This window comes from Meleagris gallopavo, chromosome 16 (genome assembly GCF_905368555.1).
Source record: "Meleagris gallopavo chromosome 16, MGAL_WU_HG_1.1, whole genome shotgun sequence".
Taxonomy (NCBI): Eukaryota; Metazoa; Chordata; class Aves; order Galliformes; family Phasianidae; genus Meleagris; species Meleagris gallopavo.
The window spans coordinates 8316473-8344429 of NC_139419.1; the positions used below are offsets into that span (position 1 = coordinate 8316473).

A 27957-nucleotide genomic window follows, 5' to 3' on the forward strand; every position below is an offset into this window, starting at 1 on the left:
ATTTAATTTTCATGCGTAAAAGTGAGCAGCTACTTTTCCCACATATGCTCCATTATTGTTTCATAAAAAAACAAGCATCTCACTGGTTAAAGTTACACCACATTTTACTGAAGAAAATAAATCCCATTTTCCAAATTAAGTCCTTCTACTGGGAGAAGACATTTCCTGGTTAATAAGAAAGCGACAGTTACCTGGTATCTTGAGTAAGGTTATCCTTCTTCAGCAGTAGCCCCAAAAGGTTCAATATGATTGAGAAATGTTTTTTTGTTGCTGTGGTTACAGTACTAATAACTGCACCATCAAACAGGGAAGGAGAGGAAGAACTGAGGCTACTGGATATAAAATGGTCATGTCTGAAAGGCAAGGCAAGAAAATTAAAGAAAAAAAAAAACTTTCTTACAGTATATAAGAAACAAAAAGAAAGCAAGCAGAAGTTGATATGATTATAATGTCACATGACTACATATAATGTCAAAACCCAAACATTTTCTTCCTCACTTTCCTCTACTCAAACTCAAGACTCCTAATCCTCCTCCAAATTAAATGTCAAATTTTAAGTCAGAGCATGCTTTGCTAGCTGAGATGCAGGCTCCCTACAATTTATTCAATTAAAACTGATCAGAGTATGTTGGGCAAAACTTTAATTGTTAAATCCTATTAAATACATTCCTCCATCCCATATTTTTTCCATTCAAATCAACTCATCCTAGTGCTCTTAAAATACTGATGAACTACTACTGATGAGTCTCCTTACCTGGAACAATGTGAATACAACGTATAGAGTACTGCATACTGGACAGCAGGAAAATGAACTGCTATGTCACCATGAACAATCATCAGATTTTTACTCAGTAGTGCAAACACAGTTGGTGAAAGGGCCCACATCTATAAAAAAAATTGTAACATAAGCACAGAAACATAATAAATAGGATTCAATTTTCAAGTGTAGCCTTCCATACAGCTAACTATTGTTTCACTTGTTCCCATGGAAAACAGTACTTTACAACTCCATTAATTTTACTGATATTGATCATAACTGATTTCTTCCCCCTTTTTAAATGATTTGTTAAAAGTAGTTTATGCTTACTTAGAATAACCCATAACAAGTATTTTCACACAGCTGATACACTATCAGCAGACACACTGCTTTTATCTGACAGTTTTCAAAAAGCAGAATTGTTCTGACAGCAACGGCTTCAATTCAGGAATAACCCTGCTAAGACATTCTACCTTAGAAACCACTTCTCATTATGCACAAAGTTAAAATTGCACAGACTTTATCTATATGATCTTTACTCACCCCAATTAATGAGTTCTTAGCATTTCCAATAGTACTTAGGGCACTGAGGTCAAATATAACAACAAACTTTGCATTTTCCACAGTGAATACATGCTTCTTGAAAGAGTCATGCTGGATTTCAGAACAGGCCTCGGGAAGATGTAAACTATAGAGAAGACTGTTTAGAGCACAGGTCATTTCTCCTAGAATCAACCTGTAAGCAGTCTCCAAAACAGGAATGTTCTTCAGGCTCAGTACTGCCTGATACACAGCATGGGCTGCTGCAACAACCTTGGTGGTATAAAATAAAGAAGTAAACTATTAGTGTGTAATCAAAATGAAATTAGTTACCACTGCAGAACTAAAAGCTGGATAACTTAGTCTCAATATTCATACCTAATCTTCAGTTTTCTGCAATTAAGCATCACCCACAGCCTGTAGATTGTTTTCTAGACCACTCACATAATGCACACTGACTATGAAAGCCACACTAAGCACTTCCTTGTCATACCAGGCAGAGAATTTGCAAACACACACACTGAGTCTAAACACCAAAACCACAAACTAGCTACATATGCTTTCTTATAGCTTATTTAAAATGAAATGCATTTTACACCCTTTACACGTGTAAGAAGGCTGTAGTAACACACCTGCAGAGACACTTCTCTTACCTCTTTTTCCTTATGATAACGAAGTACAAGCAGTTTAGACTCTGGAATAAATAATTTCTCTACAAATGATGATGGTAGTTTTGTATTTATTTGTTCAACAATCTGGAGATAAAAACAAAACAAGTCTTTAACAAATTTCTAAATAAATACCTTTAATCTAATTATATTGCAATAAATTACAAAAGATTAATCAAAACACTTTTTCTATCTTGCATACAGTATATTTAAAAGTTTCCCACGAACACAAATATTTGGTATTTGCTCTCCCAAATCCATGCAAAGAATTAGTTATTTTGAGGCTTTGACAGAATAGCTGAGAAAAAATTGCTCCATCAACCTGTATCCATAGGAGTTTAAAAACTTGTGCTCTAAGAGCTACATTTTGAAGAATTCTGATTTCCCAGGTGATGGCATAAGCAGATATTCAATAGAAAAACTGAGAATATTAAACACTAAAACTCTGGTGGCATCAACTGCAGAGACCAACAGTCAAGCAAGACAAAGAAACCAACAAAATAAAAACAACACTCAGGCTAAAACTAAAAGCACAAGCTAGCAACTAAAAACAAGCTAGCAATATAGGCTTTCCAGGAATGAATACTAGTAGTAGAATTTCTTGCTTGTGGTCAGGAAAAGCAGAGTTTTAAGCATACATCTCTCACAGACAGAAAAAAGCATTCTACCTTTAAAAAAAACACTATTTTCTCATGGGAAAAACAAAATAACATGTACACACCAGCGTCAACAGATTCAGGACTGAAATGATATAATCAGTGCCACAAGTCTGACAATTTTCCATTTGATCCAATCCATATGTGATAACCATGTCACAGTGTATGGTCATACTTGGATCCAGACTGCCAAGTAAAACACCAACACACTCATTGGCAGCTGTGAGTACTGCTTCTGAAAAGAATACTTGGTTTGCTGCAGTCACACATCTCATTACTCTGTAGAGAACCTGGAAAGTTAAGAGAAACATCTATATTAATCCATTTCAAAACAAAAAAATACAAGAACTGTATGTTATTTAATTATACTTGCATCCATTTGATGTTCTACCCCTTAACATACTCTGCATCATGGTATACTCTCTCAAAAGAATATTTTTTCTGAATCACATATATCATGGCATTGCATTGCATTACAGGTATAAGAAGAGAAATAAACTCCTGATTGCTTGCTTCTTATCAGCTAAAAGCCTGAATGGACCTAGAAAACTCAAATCCACTATTCAGACGTCCATTCTACAACTGATAACAACAGAACTCCTGTTCTTTCCTAAAAGACAGACTAAATTTCTTTCTGAAATTTAATCTGCAGAGGATTCCTGTGATGTAAGACAAGTTACACAACTTTCTTGGCTTTAATTGGGAAATCAATACTGTTATTTATTTGAGAAGTTGTTCTGTCCCTAACAAAACTCTGGAGGAGCACAAATTCCAGTTGTGCAGCTCACGCAACAACACAATGTTGACTACAGATATTTTTATCTTGTGCAATCTTTGTCTTAATGTCATTCACACCCTCTACTGGTCATGACACAGAAGTATAGCAGCTAGTTCTCATGTTGCACTGTATTATACTAACCACGTATGAAGTCCTATATAGAACAAGTGAACTTTGCTATCATATTTTACTTAGATGTACCTTCAGCACAAATAATGTAAAAACTACACTTCATAAACCACACACTTTGAGTTCAGATTTTATAACACCATAACAATTGGAACAAATGGTAACTGCACAGTAATAAAAAGCTAACAGACAAATCTAACTGCATGAAATCAATTGCCTACAAGAAACCATTCACCATTCACATCTGTTGCATAGGCTTCCAATATGACATTGCCACAATGTACCTCAACATTTAATAAAATTCTTGCAGTATAATTCTTTAGAGGAATACATTTGATTCAAGTTTAGCATATATTTATCAATCAAAAAACTGTCACTACATGATAATAAATCACGTCAGCAATGAAGAAAAGCAAAAGCTTCAATTCTTACATCAGTTACGTATGCTTCTGTAATTGGTGGTCCTCTAATTGGGCTGAAGCGCTCCCCAATACTTCTCACCACAGTACTGAAAACTCGAAGAAGTGCAGCCAGTTTAGGTAGTGATACAGAGGGAGGAGGAATATCTTCATCTAGGGACTCCCCAGAAGCCACATGGCTGAGGTCCTGCAGTGCACAGGTTTTGTATGTCAGGACACATTACTAACAGTTAAAATACATAAAGACCAAAATTTGATATTAAAACTAATCGTAGCAAGTTTCCAAACATATACAGCTTTAGATGTATTTATCCTCTGTACTTAATTTTGCAAAGACAGGATATAGGCACGCAAAGATATGCAAGTCACTGAATAGTAATTAAACGCCATTCCATAGCTTAGCCACTACAATACAGTACTCTCAGACTGCACCTTGAAAATCAAAACACAGCCTCATAATGCTTCTGGTCTCTGGAACATGACATGCAGCACTGCTTCAGCAGGTTCCTTCATACCACCATCCCAAACAACTTCTAGCCACAGCCTGGCATCAGGATGTCCAGGTGGCCACCCCCACCACACTGTTTACACAGCTACCTTTATCTGCAGACTGATTTGGCCAGCAGGCTATTCCATGCCAGCTGGCAGCAGTACCTGGGAGCCTTCCCAGTGCTGATCTCAGCAGTACACATATAGCCTTGGTCTGCCCCACGGCAAGACTGAACACACTAGCCTGAATCACCTTCCCCACAACTTAAATTAACATGTTATCTCAGGGCTCTTCCACGACTAGTAGTATGCAAACCGTCCAGTTCAGCAGATCAGCTGCTAAGCATTAACCTACAGTGCTAGCTTAATAGTTTCAATCATGTGCCTATAGTTACAGCAGTGCAAGTTTCTGTGGGCAGAAGAGGGCCAAAGAGATGTGTGAATGCTGGAGTTGTACCATTGCAAGTATAAGCATACACGTAAGTATGCTAATAGAACTGAATGATTTATTCTGCTTTGAGTTAAACAGATTGTGTAGGAAGTACAACCTTACCTATAGAATCTGCATGCAAGTTAATGCAGTGCTAGCAGAATTGCCATGTAGGCTACAGCACAATCTAGTTACAAAAATGTACAGGAGCCAAAAACTCTTCGTCTAATGACAGCTTCAGAAAAACTCTATGCTGTATTAACAAGCAAAGGTTACAGTGTCAAAGAGAAGTTAAATCATTATGCTCTAGTTTTCTAATAGGAGCTAAACCTCTCGCTACATTATTTTCTACAGAATGTATCCTGTTACTTTGTTTAAAAAGACATTTACCATTAATCTATGGAAACATTAAGCATCTCCCCTCTTAATAGCCTCTACCAAAACACACCAACGTTGGACAAAAAGAAAATAAGGAAAAATACTAAAAATGTCTTTACTGCAGCATTTTAAAAATAAAGGGAGTCCTCTTTTGATAATTTTATTATAACATGATATTCTTAATGACAAGGGCTGATAGCCTGGCTACGATTGTAGTCCAAGTAGTCCATGAGCACTCTACAATTGTCTTCCCATTAACTTGAATATATACTCCGCAATCTGACCCTCTTTTCCCCATGAAAACCCTATAATTTTTATTTTCTACAAGGGTAATACATGCCTAAACAAAGCTGTGTATGTTTTAATAAAATCTGTAACAGTTAATTCTGGCATATACAATCAAGCCTTATTTACCTCAGCATAAGCTTCCATATCTTCTAAAAACTGACCCAAGAGCGTGGTAGAAAAAGTAAGATCAGCCACCCAAAAGGGCTCCAAGCTTTGCAGCCATCCTACATAAAAATACCAGGCCAATTAAAACAAAGGAACTAGTTAATGAACAAAAAAGAGATTTTTGTAAACTAAAGCATCTATCCCACAACAGTTTGTTTAGGTATATAAAAGACATTTTATCTTTAGTAACTTAATTTTTGAGAATTAAAATTCATAAACCTACTAACTGTTAAGGAGTTCCACGAATTAACTGATGCTTAAATACAGTCTAAAGTGTCCCACCTTTCCACGCATACCATAAAATGGCAAAAAAATTTCAAAATTAGGAACAAAATATCTCATTGCAGAGTCAGAAACTCATTTTCATTTTGTCATCTTCCACTTTAGTAGAACCAGATTAGTGTAACCTCCCACCCCAGTTACTGCAAGCCAGAATGGATATCTGCAGCCCTTCAGCCAAACTCACCAGACACCTGTTGAGTCAATGAAGGTTTCTGAGTGTGATCTATATGCCACCCAACCAGTATGTCCACTGTGTCCTGTAAAGAAATTTTAGGGGAAAACAGAAGGGAAAAAAAGTTACTCAATATATTACAGCAACTTTTCTACCTGAGAGAAAAAAATACAGAACAAATTAAGCTTACCCGAAAATTGGTGCTGAAGATGTGCGGATAACATCGGGACAACAGAAGAATGCACTTGACACATTTACACAGTAACTCTGGTGTATCCACATTTTCTAGAATGGACTGTAGGCTGGTCATTACAAGCTGAAAAAATAAAGCAACACTACTAGACATTTCACTTCATTAACACAGCCCATGAAACAGCTAGAATATAAAGACAGGTTTTCAGTGAGCTGCTTTGAGTTAAGCTTCTCAACACATCTGCTGGGAGGAAAACACTAAAAAGCTCCACAGAAGTGGCTTCAAAAGACCTATTTCAACTGGGTATTTGCTTGAGATATAACAACTTTAAAGTTTAAGGACAGTTTTTCTTCAACTGTTTAGCCAAGGTGCAACTAGTTGCTCTAGGTTTATTTCTCCTGCTGAAAGCTTTTAGGTTCCATAAAACAGAAACCAAATGGAGACATAAATGCTTTTACTCTACACCCAAAATAAGACCCTGGAACTTGAACCAAGGGATCAAGTTTGTCTGCACACATTCTATTCTGTCTCAAATACCATTAAAATTCAAATTTGACATTACAGAGAGAAGGTGGCACATCAAAGCAATCCACAGATCAGGCTATGTGCACTGTTTGCTTGGGTTAAGTTGTTTTGCTCTCAACAAGATTTTTCACTTTGGATTTGCAATACACCCTAATAAGTACATTTTTTTTTGATGCCACTATCATACAAAGACATTTTCTTGACATTTTCTTCTAACAAAATCAGTACCAAAGAATTTCATACAAAGTCCCCTCCCACTTTTAATTGTGCTTACTTATTATGTCAACATAGAATTACATATTGGTCATTCTAATTTAAACATTAATTCACGCATTGCACTGGAAGTCTTAATATTCCTGTTTTAACTTGCAGCCTTACCTGCATTAAAGATGAAAAGGCTTTCTTTTCTCCTACAGTCTCCAGTGCTTTGTAGGTTGCACACAAATAAAGAAGTTTAACTTCATCTTTTGTGGATAAGCTGAATTTGCTAAAAATCCATTTAAAGATCTTCTCAGCCTCATAGCTTAAAGAAGCACAAAGAAGGCCAAGACAGCAAGCTCCTTCCTGTCTCAATTCTTGAAGCAATTTGCTACTGCATTTTGGGGGAGAAAAAAAGAAATGTGGAGTCTCCAGATGTTAAAGCACAACAAAAGAAACCAAGAAAAGATTCAACATTTTTCTGAAATAGAAAAATATATGCACAAATGAGCTCCCCTCCTACTTATTTGCAATAACGATCATAAGGTTGAAATGGCCATTAATAACAGGTAATACATTTTCTATGAAGTATTTCTATGAAATAAATCAATTTAAATAAAAGAATACAATATATTGGCCAATCGACTTGCAACATGATGTTCGAGAAAGAATATTCTTAACACAGAGCTAATTTTAGGTAGCAGCATTGAACTAAACACCCAAATGCCTACACACTCTTATGCTTCCTCTGCATATGTTCCTACTTGCATGGAGACAAAGCAAATCAGGTTGTAAAAAACAAAGCTAAATGTGAAAGCCAGATAAGCACAGCAACACGATACTATGTCTAACCAATTAAATGTAGCTGAGACAGAATTCACACCACCTACAACATAAAAGCCATATAGATTAAAATTCTCTCTGTGAAGTGTACTCTGGACAGCCTAAAAGCACTACTGACATGCTTAAGAGTCTTAGCTGTCCTCGTGCTCCATCCTTTTAATACTATTTGTCATATCCATGCAAATTAAGTGAATTTCTTTCAACCTTTCCTTCATGCTACGGTGTTTCTATACTCAAAACAATAAACCGAACATCACTGTTCTTCTTTAAAACCTTTAAACTGCTTAGTTTTTCTTGTTTACCTTTCATTGAGTACATCATGAATGGCAGTCAGGATATTATCCAGTTGTTTAACTAGTACCTATAACACAGAATACATAAAAGGCATAAATATAATAATGCCACAATAACTCTGCAAACTGGGTCCTGTTTACATCCACATTAAGAACATCCCTGGCAATTACATTTGCCAATAGAATGCTATTACAATTTCATGGCCTCTGCAGACTAGCAGGAACTATATTAAGCAATACTGAAATATTATCCCACATGTTATATTTCATATTTATTTACAGTAACCATAAAAATACACTGGCAGCCTCCAGTCAAGCCCCATTCTATATTTAGTTCTAGCTGATGACATTACATCATAGATGTGAAACTCACCATTCAGCCCATCAGTAGTGGCTACTGAAGACCTAGGGTCCTACCTTTATAAGTGAGTACAGCAGCACAATATTTAACTGATCAGTAATAGTCTGGAGAATTAAATTCTTTGACAATGTAAACATTTGAAAAACGTGCCTGATATCCGCAAAAGAGGCTACAGCAAAAGGGAAAAAGATACCCATGCAATTTATAAATTGCCATTCCATGGCAAGGGCACTGCCAAGTTATTTTTATTACTACACTTTGTTCAACGCACCTACATTTCAACCCAAAGACCAACAAGATCTCTGTTAAACTACATTTAATGATGTAAAGAACTGCAAGAGGGACAGCTAGGTTAAGAATCATACTTTATAAAATTTTATGTTCAATATTGGAGAGATCACTTGAAATCCAATCTTATTTCTGTTTGCTAGCTGGGAGAAGAGAAAGTTTCCCTTGAAGGAGTTCCCTTGAACCCTTAAGAAACACTTGACAATTTTAGAGTTCAGAAACTCATTTTAGAACAAATACCAAAGACCTAATGGAAAAAAAAAAAAGACTTATTTTATTCCTAATTCCACAAAAGAGGATCCAAATACGAGGTGCTTTTCTCATTTTGAACAATGCTGAATAATTGTGGGATCCCTTTCAAGTTTAAAGGACTTGAAATATATATTCACCACCCAGAATGTTCTATCATGTTTCTTCCAAAGAGCACGCTATGCTTCTCTTCAGATGCTTGATGAAGGATTCATAGCTTCCTTAAGTTGCCAACATTTACCAGTATCTAATAAGATGATGGCTATAATTAAGGTAACTGAAAAGCAAAACCCTGTTACAAGCAATTGTTTTCACAAGACACTGCAGTTAATTTGTAATACCTACAGACATAAAATCTTGCACATTTCAAAAACAGATGGCAAAAGAAATATATATCAATTACTGAAAAATAAGGGCTGCAACTGTCACATTTATGTAGAAAGAGAAGCATAGAAGTGAGAGGAGCATGTAAATATTGACAAATTCACTGTCTATCAAACCAAAACCAAACACCAAATCTCTCAATTCTTAGTGTCAGAGATCATCCCTCTGTCCAACAGCCACTCAATGGAAGCAAAGCATTTCTTGTACCAAAGCCTTGATGAAGCCCAGACCAAAAAAATTACACACAACAGACAGTTTAGTAGTGATACTACCATTTTCCCAGAAAAAAAAATCTGCTTACAGAAATGCAGAAACCAGATTAAAAAAGAAATTTCTTTTCCATCAGATTTTAGCCTAGTAAATGAAAACCAAACACGTGCTGCCACTACAACAGCGGATTTAAAATAACTATCAACATGCTTTGGATTATCAAAAAGATCTCAAAGCAATATGAAACCTATTCACTTCAGAGTTATGAGCAACCACTGAGTGTGTCACAAACTATTCCTACTGAGCGAAGTTATGGAGAAAATATTACAGCATAACAGCACTGCCTACATCTCATGCTCTCTGAATTTACCCTTTATGGTACAAAGACTGAGTCAACGGCTTTGAGCAATTGTATTCCAGGTGAGATTCAGATTAAAGTGCAAATTACTAAAAGACTTGTTATAACAAGACTCCTTCCATAAACGTAGGCCATGGAAATAAAACATTTTAACTATTGCCCACTCTTCTTCTCAAGAGAGCCATCCTTCCAAAAACCTCCTGTCACGTCTACTCCAAAGGATCAGACTATCACTTCTTCCTTGCCCAGCACACAGAGAGCTATTGAAGGAAACACTGATAGTCGTCTGAGGATACTACGCAATCCAAATGGGGATAAAAGGCTCCTGGATAAGATACCGTGTACTTATTCCATAATTTAGTATTTGTATATACTTAACCAGAAAGCTTAGTAGCTTTAAGATGAGTTACGCAGACAACTGTAAAAATATATGCACATTTTTCATTTAAAATCCAGAAATGGTTATTGAACAAGATGGAAACATGTTTGGTTTGCTTTTTCCTTATTTCTTTGCTAAAGGAACTGAAGGATATTTAAAAAAAAAAGTCAAAAAACTACAATTCAGTAATCAAGCAGTGGAAAGCTTCCTGAATGACAGAGAAAGAACTGAAAATCCAGAAACACACTTTCCTTTGCTGTAGGTAAGATATACTCCCCAGATTTCAATACCAATTTTTTTTTTTTTTTGAAAGGCAGTTTTATGAAAAGAAAAATGCTCCAGTGCTACAGAAGAGTAACGACTACTTACCAGTTTGTTTTCTGGTTGCTGAATGAATTCTTTCAGTTGCTTTACAGTAGCCAGTCTTCGGTCTCTGTCGTCTTCCCGAGTAATCCTCCGAAGAAGATTTGACAGTCGAGACTCATCAGAATAAGACAACGATCGCTCTGAAACAAAAAAACAGAAAAGGCCATTATTTCTTCTCTCTACAATGTTTTATCAGTAAGACACATAGCCTGAAATAAGTATTTGCATACTCAAAAAGTCTTAATAGTAATTTGTGGAAAAAAGTTAAAAATAAACATCTTGATATGGAGAAAACACAGAATCCAATTCAGCTACCAAAATACCTTATATCTTCCAGTAGCCAGACTAGTATCCGGGTAGAACCCTTCCACAACTAAGCAAAACTTGGTTTTACTTTTAAACATAATCCTGGATTTAGTTGCCTCTTACATATAAGTGAAAATATACATATTATTATTTCTTTTTAATTAAAAGTTTTGACACAAGGTTAACTAAGATTTCTGACTGAACAAAACAGTTCAACAAATGATATTTAAAGCAAATCTTTATTAAAAAAAACCTGTTTCTTGAAGCAAAGAACCAGATTTAAGCTCAAAAAATACCAAGAAACAGTATTCTCAGTCACTTTGGCACAAGAACAATTACAGTTAGCCTAATAGCTAGCAAAGTTCTGCTTTGAAAAAGAAAAAAGGTACGCTTGTTCTGTTGAGGAACGTATCTATTTTCTGAATTTTAAAATAGAGTATAAATAAAATCAGCTTTGATAACCTGTTTTTCACCAGGCATTAGTTTCAGAAATGAACTTTGAAGACACCTGACATTCTGAAAGATTGTGGAGGCTTTGCAAACATTAAAATAGCAAGAAGAATCAAATACACCTCTTCTTCTTAGCTAGAACATCCACACAAGACATGCTGACAGGTAATGAAAAGAGTGTGCTTCAACATGTTACTGATTTCACCAAAGACTAAAGGCTATTTAAGAAGAATTGAGTTTCTTTTCCCTTGCTTTATCTGGAAACTGCAGTCTCCAGTAGAGGAAGAAAAGCTAAGTCTGCTGAGAAACATACAAGCAATGATGACCAGTAAAGGCATTTCTGAAGCTGTATTTGAGTGATGCTGCCAGCCTAAGAACTGCAATATATGCACTATATCTGCTTGCCTCTGAGGATCTCCTTTTATTTCTGACCAGAGTTTAGCTACCAACTGTAGCTGAATCCTTGCCTGCCAATGGTCAATACATAGCCAAACTTCAGAAGAAGAGACTTGGTACAGTGAGCCATCTGGGGAAAAAAATATCTGATCAGCCCTGAAAAAGGAAGAAAGGGGCTACCAGGAAGTATACAGCCTGCCCTTGGGGTACCCTGCCTACCTTTTTTTTTTTTTTTTTTTTTAAAAGCATGGGCAGTAGTAGAAGGTCAGTAATCCCCTAGGGAAGAAAATGCTTTTTGAAAGTTTAAATGGAATTGTTTGAAAACAAAACATACACGGTTTGGTTAGGATGGAAATTAATACAGACCATAGTACAAACATATTAAAATGTACAACTGCTGTTCATGAATAATTCCATGGGAACACTCAACTAGGAAAGCATCCCGTTATATATTACTGAACGCATCTTAAAGACTAAGCTGAACAAAATGTAGAAATTTTTCTCTTCTACACTGTCCACAAACAAAGCCTCTCAAAAGAACGATATAAGCCTGTCCTTGAACAATTCAAGGCATCAACAGCCCCTTAACACAATCCACTACAAGATAACAGATGTGCCTCCTGATTAAAAGAAACGTCTGTTCTGCAACATCCCTTCAGCTACACTCTGCTGAGCACTGCCTTGGACCCCAGCAGTCACCTGCCTGTCTGTGCTGATCCCTGCTGCTCAGCGGGAAACCACACAGGCATCAGCTGGGTTGGGTCAGCAGACACTGCGCTTAAAGGGCAAAACAGGATGCAGTCATTTGGAAAATACTGGACGTTATTATTTCCAAGTAAGTTTTTATAAATAGATTCTCTATCTTTGGAAGGTAACCTCTGTCCCCTAAAAGAAAAGGGTCACTGGGCTCCTCAGTTTCAAAATAAAAAACAGTGAACAGACTTGAAGTGGTTTCACTTTTTTGAACCCTTGAATTCACATCCTACAGCTTTTGAATGTTGTCTTTTCTGTGTTTAATTTTATTTGTACTCTCTTTGTGGAAAACAGTCATTTATTTTGAAAACATGGACGTGCTGTTCTACATACCAAATAAATCCTAAAACTAGAACTCTACAAACAAAACCACCACCAAGGTGCTATGAGACAGGCTTCCACTGCTACTAGAACAAGACATACTGTTCAAACCTCTCTACTAAAAGCAGCTCTGTTCTTATCAATTAATACCTCATAAACATTAACACTAGTCCCTAAGACAGTGAGTGTTAGCTGGCTGTTGAGTCACAACGATAAAGTAATAAAAAAATAATTAGAAGAGTAAAATAACTCTCAGTATGTCTGAAACTATGCTAATCAGAGCACTAATTAAGGCATGTGTAAGACTTCAACTTTGTGGAAAATCAGTCAGCCATATGTGAACTCACAAAAGAAAACTACTTTTAAAATTGCTAACTGTACATGCATAACAGAAAAGGAAATATATATATATATATATTTTTTTTTTAAAAGATCCTGTTGCAACATAACCCTGGTGTGTGGTACGGAAGCTTCCAAAAAATCTTAGTGACTTACTGAAATGTACAAGAATGATGAAAGCTTCCCAGTTAACAAGGAGACTCAAGATCTGCCACCTGGAGAAGGATTAATTATGCACAAGCATACACATCACAGGCTGTGACTTCAGTTATTCAAGATTCCCAACGTTTTGTTGGCTGAAGAGGTGCTCACATACCTACCATAGTCTGAACTTTCTGTGAGTACGAACAGGAGACTGCCTCCTACCTCTGTTCCTAAAAGTATTATTTATGTTGAGTTCTCCATTAAGCAATTCTTTGTTGCCCCTGCACAGTCATGACAATGTATTAAAAACACTGAAATTTTTTTATATCAAAACACTAGAAAGGGATTATAAAAATCAGTTTAACTCCTCCCAAAGATTAGATTTTTGCATCAGTCACATCACTACCTGCAATTCAGCTCCAGCATTTGCAAAGCACACCGAATGCTCCTTTTTTACCTTGTCCTCTCTAAAATGTAAAGCCCTGAGGAGAAATTCTACATTCCTATATATTTATAAAGGGCCTCATATAAACTAGTCATAGTTTTTGACAGTGACTCAGCTACCACTTAGTTTAAGTGATGCAATAAATGACAGCACTTAGTCATAACAAAGTCGCTATTTTCATTCCAATGTCCTTGCAATAGCTTTTTTTTTTTTTTAATAAAAAACACTATTTAAGCCCAATCAGCAGGAAAAGTGAGTCCTTCGTTCTCAAATAAGATGCACGCCCAGCATTCTTTCACCCTCTTGCAACTCCAGATTTCCTCCTGCTGTACCTCCCATGACTGTGCCCACATTCTTACCATGCCTCCAGTTCCTTCCTGGCATCTACCTGCAGCTGAGCAAGAGGCAGCACGAACGTGGCTGGTTCAGAGCACACATCTACTGACTAATCACCTGCTACAATGACTGTTGACCCGCAGGCCAGTGCAAACAGATAACGGCTGGGCTCACCGTTACACATTTTCCCACGCTCAGGACTCCTTGCTAGCAACTTTTTACTCAGGCATTAATTTTCAATGACTCTAAGAGCAGATTCACTTCTTCGGAGCCATTCCACAGCAAACTTCTTTTGACATTCTGAACACGAGCAGTGGCCAGAAGAGATCTCCTAACTGAAAATCCAAGACCCTTACCCTGTGATTTCCTCATGTCTTTTGTGGCTAAAGCACGATTCCCATGCGGAACACTGGTAAAATCAGAATTGGTCACATTGTTAACTCTCAGCTCTTGCCCCAACGACTTCCGACCATAAGTATTTTCCCCAGATCCTCCATTGACACTGTAGCCACCTGTGGAAAAAGCAAGGTGAGATCAACATAAACTGCATTCAATAGAACAGCATATTAGGAGTTACTCAATTCACATGCAAATCAACAGCTCAAACCTCTACCATCTTTTTTTAGCTTCTTTCTTTCTTCTACATGCAAGTGTTTCTTACACCCAGTAAGGTACCAGGACATGTGTTCAGAATCTGCTCATTCTTTTTCTGAAGCACATAAAAATCCAGTGCAATAGAAAGGGTTTTTTAAAAAGCTAATTTTGTTGTATTTCAGGGTTTATTTATATTTTTATCTTGTATTTTACAAGGCTTTTCACACCAACCTACCATTAAACACAGCTCAATGCATTCACTTATTCGCTCCTTCATCACGCAAATCAAATTTCAACACTGTTTTATTATAAAATCACAACACAAGATCCAAAAAGCACCCAAAATAAGAGAAAGCTCTGAATAAGCTGTGGATGATTTAAACTATGACACACAAATCAAACAACTTTCCCTAAACTTACAGCAGTCAGCATTTTTTACATTAATAGTGGCATAACCTTTAATTAAATGCAATCCTACATTCTCCCACTTGAGAATGACATGGTACATCTTCAGTAACAGTACAAAACAGAAATAAAAGGGTCGTTTTAAGTAGGGCAATCATTTTTACTCCGAGATCCCTCATTTTACTCCTAGAGTATTTACATACTCAAATGAGGAAGCCCAAGGTTTCTTCCAGGCTGCCCCACAGCTAAGGGCACTTCCTTCCTCTGCAGTACAATGGAGAAATGAAACTGACAGCTATGTACATTCTCAATATGCTGAAGCCCTCCTGGAAGGCCAGCTGCCCAGCCACTTTTCTGGCCCAGTCACCTTTCTGAGCTTCTCTCTTTGCTTCAGACAGGAATGGCTCAGCTAAAAAAAAGTGAAACCTGGAGCAATGAAGGATATGCGAGGCTTCCTTCAGAAAAGGCATTTCCACAGTTTTGCCTGCATCAGTACATAAAAGTCAGCCTGGGGGAAAGGAGAGGTGCTTCTGTACAAGAGGAGGCAACCTCCTGAGACTGCAGCATAAGTGAAAAACTTCCAAACCTCACAGTCAGTCTGAGCATTAGTGGACATAAAATGTCATTCATCTCAAATATAGAACTTTGGATAAAAAGAAGCTGCGAACTACCAGGAGAAGCTTGTGCAATTTTACACACAGGACTACTGTGCCATCACAAGAACTCCAATCAGATCCCTACTGTCCCTTCCAACTCAAGCCGTTCTATGATTCCATGAAAAACTCCTAATCAGAATCTCATCTGTAATTAGTTAATTACACCTACAGCAAAGATAATTTACGCACATTTTTACTTACAACATAAAACCATGTTTTTAAACAAAGCAGCACATCTCCCTCCTTCAGGTTAATTTGTCATAACAAATCAACACAGCCCTATGAAGGAACTTACTAACAATAGTTATGACTAAAGAGAAGTATATCACTAAAATGTAAAGCAACAAAGAGGTTAATTTAACGGAGGGTGTCAGAATTATGCATTCAGACCACAGACATCAGCTATCACAAACACGCATGCTGTCACATACAACTGCACTTCAATGTTACTTCACACCCTTGAGCGCACACAAAAATCTCATTGGGTTTTGGTTGCTTGCAAAGGCATTGGTATGTGCTCCAGCGTTTCTGACATGAATTCAACACAAGCCTGCATTATCCCATTTGACATACATATGGTACATCTTTGGGAGCAATACCAAGCATAGCATTGCTGTCATTTTGAGTAAATGAAGAACAGCAGGGCAAGTTTTCAGGCATTAACGCTGCAAATATTACATAATTCTCTTCAGACAGTTACCTGCTGCTCTCAAAAGACTTTGAAAATTCTAATATATACGAATTCTAACTCATTTCTATTAAAATATCAAATCTGAGAGCAAATAAGAACAAGCTCAGCTATGTCACCATTATTAATCGTAGCAGAAATGTATGATACCACAGCATGAACACTAGTGTAGAGGGTTTTTTGTGTTGGTTTTTTTTTTTTTTTTTTTCCCCTTCAGTAACACAGAGTAACAAACCAGAAGGCAGAAAATGCAGAGATGGGGAACATTAATCTATGAATACAAACCTCAGGAGGCTTTGGACTTAACTTAAAAAACTGAAGTCTGCAAACTTACCTGTCTCATTTCAGAAAGTAAAGTAAGTAGAGAAGACAAAGGGGAGATAATTAGTTGCAAACTTTCACTACCTAATGGGAAAGTTTGTTTAAAAAAAACAAAAACTAACTGATCTCAGAGATGGAAAAAGGACAGGAGTTAACAGTGACAAGTTGCAGCAAGGGAAATTTGAACTGCACACAAGAAAACAATCCTTAACCACGAGAGTGCTAAAGCAGTGAACAGGTTGCTAGGGGAGGCGCATAACTGCAGCCCAGGTGGTTTTCAGAAAGGAACTTCCAGAAATGGTGAACTTGGAAGTCATTTGTGCTACCAACATCAGAAACTGGAAAAAAGAAACCTCTTAAGGATTCCAAGTACTTGTGACTATGCCATCCAGGACAGGGAAGCTACAAGTTCTTTAAAGAAAAGTTCCCCACTGGCAGACTCCAACAGTTGCCTGAAGAATCTCAGGCAAGAAAAACAAAATAACACAGGTGTGAAACTGCACCTGTAAGCTTACAAATTCCTTAAAATATAAAAATGAACAAGGAATACAAGGAATTTGATTTTGCACATCTCTTTTCAAGTCACAACTGAACAAAACAGCTGAGTCAAAGTGCTGAGCTCGCAGAGACACGTCCTGTAAGACACAGTACTTGAGGGACTGACGGGTACATTCCTCCTCTCCAAGAGGTACTTTCCAGTAAATTCACAAAAACTTCCTTGCTGACTTGTATGCAACTTGCTATTTCACTATACCAGCACATGGTATTTAAGAATAATCCAGTAGATTTGAAATACACTAGATCCCTCCATGTTAGGTTTCATTGTCAGTGTATCTGCTATCTGCTTTCTAGTAAGGTCATCTGTTTATCAACCTTTACAGCATGAAGATAAGCAAGAATAGACTCATGCTCCTTTCTCCCATTAACAGCACTTACTGCTTGCAAAAAGTAAATCTGCATCAGTGCACCCAGCTGTAGTGCCCCCAGGATGTGGTGTGTAACTGTGTACAGAAGGATACAAGATAGAAAAGAAGGGGGAGTGCAAATGCTTTTGAGGTTCCACACTAATATCACTGGAATTCTGCAAGCAGAAAATCCTCGTATTTCAGCTCTGCGTTAGGAAATTAGAGAGTTGAGATTACAAGTTTTTCTTTCACAATGGATACCATTTTGAAATTTCAGCTGTCTTCTAGACAAAGTATTTCCATTCTCCCCACACCCTCAGAAAAAAAAAAAACCACAACACAACTCTGCAATAGTACAACCCATACATTGTGCAATCCATATGAAGTCAGACTTAAGCAAAGAAGAGCAGAAATTTCGCTGAATGACAAAAGACAGATTTGATTCCCTAAGATTCCAGTTTGCCACAGTAAAGCCACTGAGATGCTCTGAGCAGTGGTCCCTTGAACCAGGCAGCCCATTTCCAACCCCAGAAGCACCAAGCACTATGTAGGAAGAAATTACAACTTGCAGACCAGACATGTCCAAAATACTGTTCCTCAGGAAAACTGTTAATGCATTAATTTTCCCTTAAAGCAGCTGCATATTTTCTCACTGCTCATATCAACCACAGCTTTTCTTTGATCCCAGATAAACCTCTTACCAGTGATACTGTGGCAATAAGCTGTACTGGTTCACAATTTTGTTATTGGTTGTTTTTTTTTTTTTTTTTTTTTTTTTTTTAAAGTTTCTCAAGCATTTTGAGTATACTGCCTTTCTTGAACCGTTCCCTCAAAATTTACACATGAAACAGCAATCTGAATACCTTTGTCTTCATTCTGTATGTCAGTGTGGACTCTGATATCATCGTGTCTTTGTCGAGACACCACAGCTGAATTTGAGGGTTGTAATCCATAGGAGGCAGAATTGCCCCGATCTCTGGATGAAGAGTATTTTAAATTGTCCTGGTCAGCTGATGCACTGTCAGTTCTATAAAGAGAAAAATATTTTTTTATGTAGGAGTATAACATGAGTGGGATTCACATTCACTTACAAACGCAACATACTTAAATGACAATCCCAAATGTATTTCCCTGTGTTAAAATGTGCACATTTAACCTACTCTTCAGGAAGTGACCTCAAATTCACACTGGGTTTAGAATTGATTATCACAACAGCATGCAAAGGAAACATTCCAGTATCAACACCTTGTGTCAAAGATTCCCAAGTATTTCAGTTAGATGCCTATACGAGATAGGAGCACAAACTCCCTCCACAAGTAACAAACAAAAGAGTGAGGTATAGGTGTGTATCACAGCTAGGCTTTCACACTGTGCACTGCCATCACTAATCCACACATGAACATTTACATAACACACTATGGGTCCCACTGAGCAACACAAAACTGGTTATTAGATGGAGGTGTTAATGGCACACAACTGATAATCAGTACAGGAAAAGCATATTAACTTTTTGCAAAACAAAAGCTGCAAAACAAGAACGCAGGCTTTACTATAGAAAAAAGATGAAATGTATATTAAGAGCTGTTATCTTTTAGAACAATGCTTGCAGGTAAGTGATTTTTATATAAATCTCCATGAAGTTTGGACCACTCATATCAGAAAGGTGATTTATAGCTCAGAATAAACTTGTAAGGAACAAGGTGAGAACTGTCATGCCTGCTCTCACTGGACACACCAAGTGATGTGAGTTTTAAAAACAGTTACTTCAATGTATTATATTCATACGCATGAGATCCAGAATTTAACTCAACTAATTACTATAAGTTTTTGTTTGTTTGTTTGTTTGTTTTTACAAGCAACACCGGAGACTCTACACAAGAACCAGTAAAATCATAGCCATCTTAAGGCAAGAACTGCTGTACATCCCAGCTGCAACTGCCATCTCACCACTGAAGTTACTCACAGAGGGCTTTGTTAAATCTAATTCTCAAGTAGTGGACAGCTCATATAAGTATTTACCAAAAAGCAGGATGTATGATTTATTTTCATTCCTGTGAATTAACCACAATCCTGCATATGGAGAAATGCCACATGATCTTGGGAAAAAACTACTTCATTTTTACTTCTAAAAAGAACACTGTATTAAAGCCAGTAGCCAAAATCAGGGAAAAGAAGTCAAATACATCCCAAGGCCAACAGGGAACACCAATCTCAGCTGAAGGTTTCTGGGGAATGGGTGGCACCCCAGCTGTCCCCAGGGCTTGCTGCCTTCAGATACAGCTTCTCCTCAGCACAAGTGAAGGAGAACAGCATGGCAGTTCATATTTGTAAACACAACTGAAGAAACCTCCCATGTATTTTAATCCTTTAAGAATGTTAAAAGGCAACCCACTACCAACTAGGAATAAGATTCAAAAGAAGGAAGTGGTACTCTAGCTCTTTTATCTGAAGTATCAAGTTTAGATCCCAGCTAAAATTTCCACGGGGAAAAAGCTGTCGATGGATTTTCCTGGAAGGTACACGTGCCTTTGGCCCTGTAAGCCAATGCACCTCTGGGTACAGACAGCAGGACTCTTGAGGAAGCGTATGTTGGGGCAGCACAGCACTGCTATGTGGAACAAGTGGCCACAGCCAGGTGAACCCCATTGAGAGCCTCTGCTCAGGGCTGGGATCACACAGCTGCCACTGGACCTTCAGCACTCACCGCAGTCACACTGACCAGCAACACTCAGCACTGTTTCCTCAGTGGTACGGACTTCAACCCCACTCACACCACATTCCAACTTCCCTGTCAGTTCCACAGCTCCCAGCTCTCCCTGCCCTGAAATCCTAAAGGGCTTCCAGTTTATGAGAGGATTCAAGCTGGTTTTGCTTGTCAGTGAAACAGTCTGACAGAACTGTGCTGTGGCTGTTCCATCCACCAGCGTCCAGCATGAAGCCTGCAGTTCTGAAGTCTGAGCACGGGCTGATTAAATATACAATTTTTAGGATTTCATATCCCAACCAATGGAAGGACTACACATGTTCTCAGACAGCCTGTCAGCATTTTGTAAGATTTTCCATTGTGGTGTGGTGCACCAGCCTATTGTTTCCCTGGGAAGAACTCCACACTTGGTTAGCTCTGCCTTTGGGGACAGCTTTCTGCAAGCTCACAGTGCACAGCTCATCAAGCAGCTAAAGGTGAACAAGATTTTATTTAAAATGTGCCACTTTCCTGTGCATCGCAAGACAGCAGTTCCCACTGAAGACATTTTCCCCGCTACAGTAAGCATGCAGTTTAAATAACCAGCAGCTTCTGCCCTTTCTTTACCATGCAAAGAAAAAAATAAAAATAACACTACTCAGAAAGATACTGCTTTCCAGAGAACCAGATTTCGTTACCCAACCGTTCATGCAAAGACCACTTTATCAGCTGCATACATTGACATCATCACAGAAGTGAAGACATGCCAAGTATGAACGCAACCATTGTACAGTGTTAGCAACAAGTGAACCCAAGTACAAAAGTGTGACATCAGATAAAGTTCAGAGGAGGTTCAGGCTGGCTATTAGGAACTATTTCTTCTTTGAAAGAGTGGTCAGGCATTGGCACAGGCTGACCAGGGTGGTGGTGGAGTCATCGTGGTGTTTTTTTTTTTACCTGCCTAAGTGCACTCAAATGGCTGCTACAGTTCCTTCAAAAGGTTACTGAACTTTTTTGTTTGTCTCAAGGATGTACAAGAGGAAACCTATGCACTTACAATTGGAAAAGTCCACCCCTCCTATCAAACATATCGGCAAGATTTGACTACAGCAATTCGTGAGACTGAAGGAAGCACGGCTGAGAACAATTTGCTTTAAAAAAAGTCTTTTTATGGAATCTGAAAATAGGTCAATCAAATAAATTGTTTCTCTGGTTACATGGAAACCTTCAGAACTTTTGTCCGAGAATCTTGTTACAGACAATCTGGCATACTATCCGTTATCTGTGACTCTGTTAGGAGACTATACCATATGGGTATTATTTTGAGATAAAAAACACTTAATTATTCTATCTGATTGTATTTCCAAGTACAGTTCGACATGGATGCCTTACTCTGTACACACATACTGTGTCTGTTATCACGTAAGCTGGTCAGTTTTCCTTGGTCATTTGCTCTATTTGCCAAGTTTATTTTTGCTATCACGCACATCAATTCTTCACTATTTAAGATGTTTATCCACTTACAGCAACTGTACCACTCAAATTAACAGCTTCACAGAGCGAGGACAACCCTCTTCCATTCTGCACTATCCCCTCTTGCCATGTTTTTTTAGCACTGCTTAAGGCACCAAGATGATCCCCCGGCCTGACTGAGCTGCTGCCTGCGTTGAGAGCACAGCAAAGACACCAGTGTCTGCATCTACCCCTCCTGCAGTAACATGGGGCTAACAACTCTTCTTTCCTGCTGCACTTCTGCCACCTTTGCTGCTGGACAGCACCCACAGCCACTTCCCATGTCCCTCAGCTCTGCAGCACTCGTTTCTTGCACAGAGCTCACCAATGCTCTCCTACAATGGATATCAGGAGAGAACGTCAAAGAGACCTATCCTATATGTGCCTTCTTTTCATGTTTCCCCATAAGCCACCCGATAGCCATGTTTGGGTGCAGCTGATCACTGCAGCTCTGGGATGGCTGTTTTCTGCAGGACTGTGCTCTTCAAGCTCCTTCTGCTTCCCACTGACACACTTCACGTTCTTTCATCTTTCTCACATCTCATTCTCCTCTGGTTTCACATTAAAAAAAATATATAATGCTTCCACATTACAAACTTAGGCTCCCTCATTTTACAATAAAAACAAACACTCAAAAAAACCTCTTTGATCTCATACCTTCTCAGCCTTATCAGCATATTCAGTGAACTCAGATGCGAAAGGAGATCCAGAACTACTTGTTACCAGTCCAGAGCTGTGCCTACTCCCATTCAGCACTTCCTGCACAGTCCTCCAAACCTCTTTCCGAGGTTTCCCCTGACCTCTTCATAGTCACACCTCAGAATTGACCCTGCAGCTCACTCCCTAGCTATTAGCTTGACTCCAACAGCACAACTCCCACCCATGCCTTCACTACATTAACTCACCAGCACTAGTTCTCGCTGCCTGACACACCTCTGCCCTTTACAGTCACAGGAAAAGCGCTGCTCTGGATGTCACTTTTTCAACCTGTTTGCTCTGATGAGCTTCTCAGCTCTGCGCCAATCCCTCCTGTTTTATTTCATGTTAAACACAGGTACTCTGTTGCTTAGGTTATAAGCTACCTTTAAGGAGAACCACATTTTATTGTCTTATGATGTCCAGACTGACAGAAATCTACCACGTCACTCAGTTTGGCACTGCAACAACAGAAACTACCGATTCCTAGCATTGACTTACATTGCACGGGAAGCATACACCTTATTTTCAAGAACAAATTCCAAGACTGAACCTGTATCTAATAAGCCACCTCCAGATCTTTTATCAGATGTGAAAGACTTCTTGTACTCCTCTTGCTAACCTGTATTACTGCAAAAGAGAGAGAAGTCCTGTTAATTCAAGTCTTATCTCCCTTTCTTGCTTTGGCACAGTGCACTTACTGAGCTGCCATCCCACACCCGTGCTCCTGCTGAGCACTGTGATGTTCATACCAACTGTTGTGCCACCCAGAGCAGTTCCTATGGAAGGACATTATTTATTTCACTACACGATCAGTCTTTAGTACTACACTGAGTCAACAGTCTACAAAGCTGGAAAGATTAGCAGAGGGGGACAAGATCTCTTCAACAAATTAAAAAAAAAATAGCAAAGAAAAACTATCACAACCACTTCATTCTTCCGTCACACCCAAGTGTTGTGTTGCCACTACTGCAGAGTCTGAAATACCACAGTGCACACATTGACACATCCATGTCCATCAGCACAACTCCTTCCTCTGCAATGCACAGCTCTACCAGCACACACACTGCAGGAAGACCAGGCCATGTACATTAACAGACAGGACAGCATTCATGCAGGCAAATTAAAAAATCAAGTCCTAATTGAAAACAGCTCTCTTAGGGAAGCACCTGGGCTCCAACTTTCAGTTTCAGACTGTTTTCACCCCAAGTCCCAGCACTTATTAGCATCACTAGAAACTGAGAGGAATCTAGGCTTATAATGGAAATCACTCTGGTCATTTTTACACACACAGTGATGCATGCACCACAACAAAGTTTATCTGATAATACACACCCAAGCATTAGGAGTTCCTTTCTCCCCCCTCAAGCAACTTGAGGCAACATTTCTCATTATTTTACCCATTTTACTCCTCCAAGCCCTGCAAGCAAGCACTTACAGCAGTATCACCTGTGCTAAACAAAACAATCAAGAGCAAGGAAGAGGAAGGAAACTATACTTGCATATATGCCATACTGGAGGTTGTCCAAGAGCACATTCAAAATGCTTCACAAAGGAGAAAAACTCACTGCTAGATTTCTGTAACAGATCCCCTTTCAATGGTCCATCACTTAAAAACAATGGAGATTGATTTACTCTCTACTCTGTGCTTTAAGTGAAACCTCACAGGTTCCAGACAGCCAAAGCTGACACTGCGAGATGCAGAAACCGTGGGTGTAACACAAAGAGAAAAACATGATCTGTGTTTGGGACCATGTGAACACTTCTAGTTCCTTGGTTCTCTCACCAGGCTAAAAACTCCAAATATTTGAGAGGAAAGAAAGTTAAATTCTCACAAGTGGCAGAGTCAGTAAGGAGGTGTTACACATTTCTCTACAGAAACCCCAGTTACACAAGCTGATAGAAGCAGAACCAACCCCCGCCCACCCTCTGAGTTCCCCATGCCTGCTACACTTTCTCTGCTGCTTTCAGATTTGTTTCTGCAATGGCTTCTTGGATGATTATTTTAAAAATGTCATTTACAGCAGCACAGTATTTGAGAGCTGAGGATGCCTCACACAGTAGCATAGAGAACCAAAGCTGGAGATGTGGGACTGACCAATTTCTTGAGCTGCCATACCAGCAGACAAAACATTTCTGCAGTCACATTCTCACTTCCACCCCTAACACAACTGAATATGCTGAAGGCAGAGGTTTGTTGGACACAGCCTGTTTTCTAGAAACTACAAGACATTTTCCAGGCTAAAAGATAACACTTGTGATAAGTTATTAGGTTCAAGGAAGCGCCCATCAATGCCATCCACTGCAGGGATGCACCCCAGCTCCTCCAGGGGAGCAGTTACACATCAGAGCTCTATGCTGCAGACCTGAAGTGAGGCAGGAGGTCAGCAGCAGGAGACCAATCTGCTTACATGCCAAGACTCTTCACTAAGACCGAGACGCCATAAGATGTCACCAATGAGGATTGCTTCTTCTTAAGCGAGAAAAAATGGCAAGTTATCTGAGCAAACAGTCCCATAACAAGAAATCAGAATGTAAGTGCCCAGGTCACATACAGCACTAAGAACTGGACACCAGCCCTACAGTGCTGCTGGCTGTTCAGCCACAGAGCAGCTCCTGGCACAGCAATTCTGAAGTCCCAGCTCACAGACCTCCCAGTGCCCCACGCCAGACACAGACACGTTCCTCACAGAGTGCCTGAATGTTCCCTGCTGGCGGTAGTAAAAGCAGGGTCCCACACTACACTACAGTTTCGAATGCACTGAAAAAGCCCCATTACCAAAAGAAAAGAAAGAAAAAAATATATCTGAAGGAACACGATTTCCACAAAAGGCTATTAACATAGGAAGGCAGAGTACCACACGCGCGGCATCAGCTGTACAGAAGCAGCAAGGCCCGGCACGCACGCTCCACACCCGATTGAAGATGTCAGCGCCCTCAGTTTCGCTCCCCAAGAGCCGAAGGTCCGGGCACAGCACCCCGCGGAACCCAGCGCACCGCACGAGCCCATCGCTCCACTCCCGGCTCGCGACCCCCCCCCCCCCTCCACGCACCGCCGCGGCCTCGGAGGCACGGGGCCGAGCCCGAAGCCCCCGCCGAGGCGGATCGCACGGCGGGGCCGCCGCTGTCCGCAGCGCCGCGAGGCCCCCGTGGGAGCGGGCCGCGCTCCGGCCCTGCCGCGCGGTGACAGCCGCGGCGCACCCGGAAATCCCTCCCGCCCCCCGCTAGGCCCGGCGCCGCCGCCCCGCCGCCCCTGCAGGCCCGGCGCTCGGGAAGCGGCTCCGCGCCCCCCGCTCAGCCGCCCCGGCTCCGGCGGCGGCCCCCCGGTCCCCGCCCTGCCCACCTGGGTTGCCAGTCATTCCAGCCCCGCGGGTGGTAGTGCTGCCTGCTGCCGGTGCCGCTCAGCCGAGACCCCGGGGCTCTGCGGCTCATTACCTTGCCCGAGACGGCATGGCCGGCCGGGCAGCGGCGCGGGGCGGAGGGAGGGGGCGAGGCGCGGGCGGCGGCTCCTCACTCGCGCCGAGCGGGCGGCTGCTGGCTCGCGGCGGAGGGAGGGGATTCGGCCGCTGCTGCTCCGGCTGCTGCCCGACCGCGCGGCACGCCGGGATGGCGGACATGGGCCGCCCGCCCCCGCCGCGGGGCACCATGGGAGGGCGGGGGCGGGCGCTCCGCTCTCGGTGCCGCGGGACGGGATTCCGCGCGGGGGGCGGCGGGCCGAGGCGGAGCGGGGGTCCCGGCCTGAGGGCGGCGCGGAGGGGATCGCGGGCGTGAGGGGAGGCCGGGGCTCCCGATGCCCGACCGTGAGGGCAGCCGGGGGAGCGGAGCCCCGCGGGCGCGAGCGGAGCCAGACTGAGGAGCCCCGTGAGGGCAGCGGGGTGGAATCACGCATGACCTCCCCGCGCTGTGGATCGTCGCCCCTCTTGGGGACCCCATCCAAGCAACCCACCCCCCCCCAAAAAAAAGACGTCAGGACTGTCCGCAGGGATCCGCATCCCTCGGAGCGCATCACCCCCGCCCATGTACATGTACGTGTATCTGCCCTGTACATGACTGCCGGGTCTGGCTGGTGTTTGGCAGCGGTCAGCAGAGAGCTGACTAATCCCTTACTACTGGTTTCTCCTTCTTCCAGCTGCCAAAATGCGTTGCGAAAGCAAGCTGACAAAACAGCCTCTTTCTAAACCTGGATGACCTCTGTGCGAAGCAGGCAGCACGTTTGCTGGAAGGGCATTTGATGCACAGTGCAGGAAAGCCACCCTGCCGGTGGGAACGTGGCAGATCTGCCGGGAGAAAAGTCTCCTCAATTCAGCAGATACTCATTTTCCAGAAGGATGTGATCTTCTCTCAGGCATATTTTTATTTCTCCTATAAGACCTGGATGCTTACGTGAGCTTATTTGATAAACCACATTCCTGACTGCAGATTATTTCCCTAGCTAAGAAGAGTTATAATGACTCACTCAGTTATTCAACAAAGAGACCTGACCAGGCTGAACTGTGCCATGCCTTCGGTTTGCCGTTGCTGACAGACCCGAGGAGCCCTTTAAACTCCCATGTGCCCCATAAGCCAGAGTTCTGTGGGTGACTGAGCGGAGACAGATGGCTGCTGCCGCCTCCCCCTGGCTTCTGCTGGGCAGCCATGAGCCCATGATGCGCGCTTCTTGGCTGACATTCCATAAGCAATGCTTGCTAAACCTGCACAGATCTCAGGAAGAGTTCCAGAACAATAAAAATTATATCACAGGGCTTCACTGTGAGTTAAGCCCATCTTGCAGGATGACCCTGCACCCATCAGGCTGCATTTCAACTGTCACACACTTGTGCATCATGATTAAGTGAATGAGTTTTGCCAAAACAATTCCACAGGCTATGATATATAATTTTAATTTACTTTTTCACAATTGAGATGGACATCCAGAATTATGCAATATGCAGCAAAATGAAATTTTCCTAAGTATAGCAACAGTGCCTGCTGTGCGTTTGCTCAGCCTGCCCAACAACGTCTAACAGATCGTCAGCCACTAGTGATGCAGCAGGGGATGGTTTTTCTGTTTATTTGTATTTATTTACAGAGTATCCCAATGGTAATGATATAAATCACTTGCAGGGAAAGGTAATATTAGTAATGTATTTCTAAATATCTTTCAAATTGTTTTAGCAGGAAAAAAAGCTGGCACAATATGAAAAATAACTGACTGCGCATTGCAAGAGTT

At 40.6% G+C, this 27957-nt stretch overlaps 1 protein-coding gene across 2 annotated transcripts in view; it reads right to left on the bottom strand.

The window, feature by feature from the left end:
* SMG1 (SMG1 nonsense mediated mRNA decay associated PI3K related kinase) overlaps nucleotides 1-26394 on the bottom strand; it is a 62149-nt gene extending 35755 nt beyond the window's left edge. The window contains exons 1-15 of one of the 2 annotated variants that reach the window (XM_085237302.1): nucleotides 26092-26394; nucleotides 18721-18884; nucleotides 14645-14800; nucleotides 10802-10938; nucleotides 8213-8271; nucleotides 7248-7461; nucleotides 6342-6467; nucleotides 6164-6236; nucleotides 5659-5756; nucleotides 3961-4134; nucleotides 2687-2911; nucleotides 1951-2052; nucleotides 1301-1570; nucleotides 755-885; nucleotides 192-353 (exon numbers count right to left, since the gene is read on the bottom strand). In XM_085237302.1, the coding sequence (XP_085093428.1) occupies nucleotides 192-353; nucleotides 755-885; nucleotides 1301-1570; nucleotides 1951-2052; nucleotides 2687-2911; nucleotides 3961-4134; nucleotides 5659-5756; nucleotides 6164-6236; nucleotides 6342-6467; nucleotides 7248-7461; nucleotides 8213-8271; nucleotides 10802-10938; nucleotides 14645-14800; nucleotides 18721-18884; nucleotides 26092-26180 (2180 nt within the window). In that variant the 5' untranslated portion in view covers nucleotides 26181-26394. The remainder of the gene's footprint in view (nucleotides 1-191; nucleotides 354-754; nucleotides 886-1300; nucleotides 1571-1950; nucleotides 2053-2686; nucleotides 2912-3960; nucleotides 4135-5658; nucleotides 5757-6163; nucleotides 6237-6341; nucleotides 6468-7247; nucleotides 7462-8212; nucleotides 8272-10801; nucleotides 10939-14644; nucleotides 14801-18720; nucleotides 18885-26091) is intronic. The other variant, XM_085237303.1, reaches the window with a different exon arrangement.
* Nucleotides 26395-27957: the final 1563 nt, after the last annotated feature.